We start from the raw sequence: 7,778 nt of genomic DNA on the forward strand, positions 1-7,778 counted from the left end.
TTAAAAATTAAATTAAATTGAAAAAAAAAACTGGAAAAAGATCTATTTAGGGAAAAAACCCTAAAAGAAAACCCATTTAAAATTACTAAAAGAAGAAATAAAAAACTACTCCTACTACTAGTGATAATTAACCAGAGCATAGCCGCCGTAGCGTGTTCGTTGTGAATTGTGAGGCGTTGTTGGGACACGAGACAGTACATCGCCAAATTTAAAGCCGGCAAGAATGGACCCACGCCCACGCTATCGGCATGGCCACATAAATACTTTAAAAATGTTTACTATTTCCAATTTAAATTATTATTCATAATCAATAGTACTATTTTATTACAAACACTTTACTTTTTTATAATATATTAAATTAATTCTGGAAGTAATATTATTATTCAATTTATTTTTTTAAGATAAGAAAATTCATTTTAGTTTTCAGAATTATTAAATATAAATCATTTTAATTTTTATATTCCTATTTTAAAAATTAAAATAACTTATAGTTTATAATACTAACGATCAAAATTATTGTTGTTGATTAATTTAAAGATTAAAAGGACATTTTTATAATTAAAAAGATTAATTAATTTACGTTCATAATTTATAAATTAATTAAATGCACCATATTCTCTTTAATAATTGTCGACCGACAAAAACAAAAACACCAATATAATATTTTCTTAATTATTATTGTCTCCAAATTACTTCAATTGATCTATAAAATCAACATCAAAAAGCAATTTAAGTAATATAAAATGTCTTTATTTAATAAGAATTAAATTATTATCTTTTCCAATATAATATAAGAAAAATATTACACAAACATCGTTACCGTCCATTAAACACCAGGAGACAAAAAAAATTATAAATTTAACAGGATTTATAACATGATAAAAGAAATTGTGAGTGAAATCTTTGAAATAATAAAATGTATGCTCATAATAGTATAATATAGAACATCGACAACTATGGACCGACGAACGAACGTACTAAAAATGAACGGAATAACTGAACAACAATTTTGCCATTGAGTTACCAATTCACTTTAACAGCAAAATTTGCTTTTTCTCAGTATATTATGATTCAGAAATGAGAAGAACCTTTGTTTCCCAAAGCTCTTCTTTTTCACTCTCATACTCATCCTAGTTGTCACTGTTTCGTGCACCCAACACACCACAACAAGTAACAACACAAGAAGTGCACACAAACGTTATCCCCTCCCAACAGCAACAACAACAACAACGTCGTTCTCGTATCGTACGATTCCCGTCGCTGAATCATCATCAAAATTCAAAAGCAAGATCCACAGTTTCCTCTGTTGTCTCTCACACACCCTAAAAAAATGAAGTCTCTAACGACGCTCTGGCCTATGGATATTCTGAAAACCTCTTCTTTCGTTAGAATCACCGCCCTGTCACTCTTCTCCTTCACCCTCTTCCTCTTCCTCTTCATGCGCTTCTCTCCCACCTCTTATTCTGATCTCACCTTCTTCTCTTCGACGGCAGAGGCACCCTCCCCCGAGCAATCACCACCAAATTCGCCTCCTCCTCCTCCTCCTCCTCCTCCGTCTCCGCCGTTGCCTACGCCGCCGGGAGTGAAAATATTCCGTGTGCCGCCGTTACCGCCGGTGGAGAGGATGGGGGTGCTGGACGGTAGCGGCGTGATGACGGAGGATTTCAAGGTGGGGGAGTTAGATCCCGGTTTCGAGGAAGATTCTCTAAACGACACCTTTTCGAGCGTTTCAGGTGGTGGGGGTGTGAGGGAGAAGGTGGAGAAGTATAAAATGTGTGATGTGAGAATGGTGGATTATGTGCCGTGTTTGGATAACGTGAAAACGATGAAGAAATACATGGAGAGTTTGAGAGGGGAGAAGTACGAGCGGCATTGCAAAGGGATGGGCCTCAAGTGTCTGGTGCCCCCGCCCAAGGGGTACCGGAGGCCCATCCCGTGGCCCAAAAGCAGAGACGAGGTACTATTCCGGATTCGGACTCTGTAAGTTTTTTTTGTTTCTTTCACCGGCCAACGTTAGTTGTTAATTTAGTTTGTTAGCTATGAAACATGAACTCGAGACAAGACACATACACAGACAAAGAAGTGTCCAACAAGTGTTCGGGTGTGTCGGTGTCGAAAATGTGTCTCACACCGCAACTCTTCAAACGAAAGAGATGTTTGTGTTTCATAGTTTGTTAGGGTGAGGGATTTGAACCCTCCACCTCTTTCTCCTCCCTTCAGTCACCAAGTCAATCTTATAACTCATATATTTTTTTCTTTGGGAATGCTTATGCTTCCTTGTGAAATGAAAGGTTAATGTTTTCTTCTTCTTTGGGTGGTGAATTTGGGAATGTTTTTGTTTTGTCTTCTTGTTTGGTTGTGTCGATGGGGAAATGGGTGTTTTCCTTACTTTGTTTGTAGTTTTGGTGAGTAGTGGTTTTGAAATAGTTGTGTTAGCACACTTGACATGGAATTTGTGAACACATTCTAGTCTTTATTGAAAGGAAACATGCATGATTTCTTGAGATACTTACTGTATTTTCGATGAGGAGCTGAATGAGAAGGAGATGGACTGTAACTCTGACAAACTGGTGGGAGGTGATAGAAATTTAACTGTTAGGGATTGTGGAATTTTCATTTTTTTAATCTGGACCTTTGTCATTAGGATAATTTAGAAATGAAAATTTGTCATCTGGAGTCTAAGCACCAATGAGAATAGTAGATTAGATGATTGTCATGTGAAAACAAATAGAGGGAGACCAAGAAGGACTTTAGAAGAAATTGTTAAGTGAGATCTTCTGGTAAATAATATTCTTGAGAATTTGGCTTTTGTCCAAGTCCTATGGCATTGTGTGATCTATGCAGCCAACTTTAGCTAGTGGGATAAGGCTTTTGTTATTGTTGTTGTTAGAGTCTTAAGCATTTAGAATTTTGTTTCATATCTCAATTAGATGCTGGGAGCCGAATCTGATTTTGTGGTCAACTTGCTGAATTTTGATTTAGCAAACTCATCAAATTTAGATTGTGTCGTCTGGCACTTTTCAATTGGTTTCGATTGGGAAGAAAGCATTTTCTAAGTTATATGCAATTACAGGTTTGGTTCAGTAATGTACCCCATACACGTCTAGTCGAGGATAAAGGCGGTCAAAATTGGATATCAATAAAGAAGGATAAATTTGTTTTTCCTGGTGGTGGAACTCAATTTATACATGGTGCAGATAAATACCTGGATCAGATTTCTGAGGTTAGTCTCTTATTTAAATTCGTTCTGATATTTGTTGCTAACATACTGAGAGCTATTTTGAAATTGAATGTGCAGATGGTTCCTGAAATTGCATTTGGTCGCAACACCAGGGTTGCTTTAGACGTTGGCTGTGGAGTGGCAAGTTTTGGTGCTTTTTTGATGCAACGTAATGTGACCACTCTTTCAGTAGCACCAAAAGATTTTCATGAAAATCAGATTCAGTTTGCTCTTGAGCGAGGTGTGCCTGCCATGGTAGCGGTATTTGCTACACACCGGTTGTTGTTCCCAAGCCAGGCATTTGACCTGATCCATTGTTCAAGATGCAGAATTAATTGGACTCGTGATGGTAGTTCCTCTCTCTGTTTAAACCTTTCATCTCTCATTTTTCATCTCCTAGCTTTTCTTTAGTTTTTTTTTTATATGTGAAAACATGTAGTGCCTTCACTGCCTTGTGACAAACAATTCTTTTTTTTTTCTCCAATCAGCAATGTGACTAAAACAATTTACAATAGTAATTGAGCTACCTATGAAATGGATTGGTCAAAGAATAAAAAGTGTTACTAGGTTAAATATATAAAGTAAAGAAAGACAACTCAATGCTACTCAGGCACATGGCTACACCACAGTGGCAATTGAAGGTAATTGTGGTGCTCTCGTTGATCCTTTCCTTTGTATGAAGGAAAGCCAAATTTAAATATTTGATGATTTGCTTTGAATGTTGGAGGTTTGAAGAGCTAGAAGCTACTAAGGTTGATGAGCAAAAGGTCAAATAGGAGTTTTCTTGTTTAAATAACTTGTTTCTTGACTTCTATATTTTTGGCAACCTTTCTTAATTCTTGGATCTCCTGATTGTTTTGCAAAATGAATTGTTGTGCTATGTTAGATGACGGCATTGTTCTTTCAATTTTTGAACTTTCTCTAGATTTCTTCATATTTTGACTCGACGAATTTAAGAAAATTTGGATAAAATTACGATCACAATTATGCTTAATCCAGTTCTTAGTACTGATGTTCTGTTTTTATATTGCTTTAATGGAGATGGAATTTTGCTTCTTGAGGCCAACAGGCTCCTGCGAGCGGGTGGCTACTTTGTCTGGGCTGCACAGCCTGTTTACAAACATGAAGAGACCCTTCAAGAACAATGGAAAGGTAGCTCATATTTTCTGTGTTCACCATAACAATAGTGTACATCTTTCAGTGGGTTGATACTTAGGGGTCTACTATTTTCTCCCTTCATTCTTTGTGATCAACACTCCAACTTCATATGGTATCAAATGACCTAGACCTTCATATATTGAGATGAGTATTTAGTTTAAAGTTTAAACCCATTGATATTTGAACTTAACAGAAATGGAGAACCTGACAGCTAGCATTTGTTGGGAACTTGTACGAAAGGAGGGCTATATTGCTATATGGCGGAAACCTATGGACAATAGCTGCTACCTTAGTCGAGACATTGATGCACATCCTCCATTATGTGAGTCCAATGATGACCCCGATAATGTTTGGTATGACCCCCTACATATTGTTTAATTCAGCCATGTTATATATCACTCATTTGTGGTCTTCATGATTAATTGAACTGGGATGCAATGGCTAGGCTAATAAGAGTCCCATATTTTAAAGATTGATTGTCATCCCAATTATAGTTAAGTAATTGTTGCAATTTTGGCCTTCTATATGGATTCGTAATATAATAGTTTGGCTTGTCAATTAGAATTTTCCACCTGCATCAGATCACTAATGCATTCTTTTTATTCCTTCCAAATTTCTGTTTACTTTTTCATACCAGGCTAACATTATAGTTTAAAAAAAAAAAAAGAAAAAGTATGGTTCATTTATAGTTAACAAGATTGCATAGAGATGACATTGGATAAAAAGAGCCCACACTGGAAGAGTTATAACCTTCTTGAAGAATCAATAAAAAAGACATGCTTCACAAAATTAGATGGTCTGGAACATCTTGAGTAATAAACATGACAAAGCTTTAATGTTCAGAATTATGTAAAGTAAACAAATATCAGAACTTGTGATAAACGCAAAACATTTTGCAGGTATGTTGGTCTTAAGGCATGCATCACTCCATTACCTAATAATGGATATGGAGGAAATGTTACAGAGTGGCCTTTGCGGCTTCATCAACCACCAGACAGGCTTCATAGCATCCAATTGGATGCCATTATATCCAGAGATGAACTCTTGAGGGCTGACACAAAATATTGGTTTGAAATAATAGAAAGTTATGTTCGGGCTTTCCGTTGGCAGGACTACAACCTGAGAAATGTAATGGACATGAGGGCAGGATTTGGAGGGTATGGGAGTATTACATTTCTTGTTTTCTTTCTCTGTTTTATATTACATTTGTTGGTTATTAGGCTTCTGTAGTTGTCTGGCCTTGCTGCTATCTGTGTGTATTATGATGTAACTTTCATTATAACTGCAGAGTTGCTGCTGCGCTGCATGATCTCCAGATCGACTGTTGGGTTATGAATGTTGTTCCTGTCAGTGGGTTTAATACCTTGCCTGTTATATATGACCGTGGGCTGATAGGAGTTATGCATGATTGGTATGAAAAATTTTCTTGGATATTTGTTGAGTTATTTTTTTATGTGATTGGTGGTTTCATACTGCATGACGTAGCCAATGTAACAGCATAATAATCTAAGCTGATTGGCATGTGAAATTCAGAGGGCCTTATTGGTTTCTGGTGTAAGAAAAATGGTCAAGTTCCAGAAAATATGTTTTAGAATATTATTTTCAGAAAAAACACGTGGAAAATGATTGAAACAGTCTTGACTTATATTTACCATTCATTGATATTTCTTTACTCTAGCATGAAAATGAACATACTCTATCTGGGGTTGTTACCACCCAGTAATTGTTCTCTCCAAACATACATGCTATATACTTCTTGATTGATTTTCATTTTAGCTTTATATTATTAAAGGTGATATGTGAATTTGCTTTTTTGTTTTATTTGTGTTGGTTGAGAGCACACTATATATTAGAATTCAAAGTCGATAACACAATTCATAGCACCTACTTGGCTTATTGCTGCAACCTTGGAGGCATTTGAGCATAATAAGCAACTAAGCACTTATTGGAAGAATGAGATCTACACTAGAAGATATACATGAAAATGAATAGCAGTAGTTTATTTATTTATTCTACTTTTAAAAATAGATGTCAAATATTTTCATGTCTCTTTATTTTCTTAATTTTGACTGGTAGGAATTTTATCCTGATGCCTAAAATTCTTTTTACGTTGGCAGGTGTGAACCATTTGATACATACCCAAGAACATATGATCTGCTGCATGCAGCAGGTCTTTTCTCTGTTGAAAAAAAGAGGTGTGTCATCACACTATACTTATGCCTCTATAGGCACATGCCATTATTGGTGTTTGATGAATTATTTCTTTCTTTCAGGCAAAAGTGTAACATCTCAACCATTATGCTTGAGATGGATCGGATGCTAAGACCAGGAGGACGTGTATATATACGTGACACCACACATGTTATAGGTGAGCTTGAAGAAATTGCAACTGCACTGGGATGGTCAAATACCATAAATGATGTAGGAGAGGGTCCCTATTCAAGCTGGAAGATATTAAGGTCTGATAAAGGGTTCTGAATTGCTCAATTGTGTCTGTAACTTATAGAACACCATATATTGGCTCATGCAACCGGAACATGGTACTCCACCAGAAATCTCATTTTGTGCCAGAAATGTGGCCAAAACTAACCCATAAAAAATTCTGCTATTTGCCAGAAATGGTAGTCTTAATTACAATGTTGAATCCCTACTAACAGGTTTTCTTGTAAACACTTTAAAGAACTTGCCTTGTATCAATCTCTACAGCATTACTAGATATGTTTAGATGACTTTTTTTTTTTTTTTGATAAACAGATATTTTAGATGATAATTTTGTGTATATGATTCTAGTGTGATGTAAGCTTAAGTTATTGGGTAGAATGGACCAAATGCTGGAAATTTGTTTATGATGTGTCAATAAAGCCTCACTTGTAATATGGTCTGTTCCCTTCCCTCCCACCAGCTTGGGGTTGAAATCGGTTATGTTTACTTTGTTGTTGTGACAAGATGGCTGCTTGTTCGAAACCACAAGCATTTACTATTAAGAATACTGTTCTTTGACTCACCTGAATGTTATTTTGGATTAATGGGTTCGTAGATATAACAACGATGTATTTTAGATGTTTTTTTTGTGATTCCATATCTGAACGTTATCATGGATGTGCTTGGATTATGGAAAGGATCAAATAAAGTGGAACAAAAATTCTAGTACCCTCTTTCCTAAATATAAGAAATTTTTTTAAGATTTGTTGATTTTTTTATAGGGTTCTTTTATGTTGTCTTTTACATTAATTATTTTTGGATCAAAATATTCTTAATTACTCTATAATAAATTCTATGAATTAAAAGGATAAATACATTCTCTCTTGTAAGGATTGGAGAAGAAGACTAGCACATATTAACTAATTAGGTAGAAAGTGGTTAGGAAATAGAGAGATGATGAGTCATAATCGTTTTTAGG

At 35.6% G+C, this 7,778-nt stretch overlaps 1 protein-coding gene across 1 annotated transcript; it reads left to right on the top strand.

The window, feature by feature from the left end:
- Nucleotides 1-994: 994 nt before the first annotated feature.
- LOC100809916 (probable methyltransferase PMT10) lies at nt 995-7,254 on the top strand. Its single transcript, XM_006596181.4, has 9 exons — nt 995-1,957; nt 3,074-3,223; nt 3,299-3,569; nt 4,262-4,372; nt 4,572-4,731; nt 5,278-5,535; nt 5,667-5,789; nt 6,496-6,573; nt 6,652-7,254. Exons 1-9 carry the CDS (start codon nt 1,331-1,333, stop codon nt 6,854-6,856), a joined length of 1,983 nt encoding a protein of 660 aa, XP_006596244.1. The 5' UTR covers nt 995-1,330; the 3' UTR covers nt 6,857-7,254.
- Nucleotides 7,255-7,778: the final 524 nt, after the last annotated feature.

This window comes from Glycine max, chromosome 14, assembly GCF_000004515.6.
Source record: "Glycine max cultivar Williams 82 chromosome 14, Glycine_max_v4.0, whole genome shotgun sequence".
Taxonomy (NCBI): domain Eukaryota; kingdom Viridiplantae; phylum Streptophyta; class Magnoliopsida; order Fabales; family Fabaceae; genus Glycine; species Glycine max.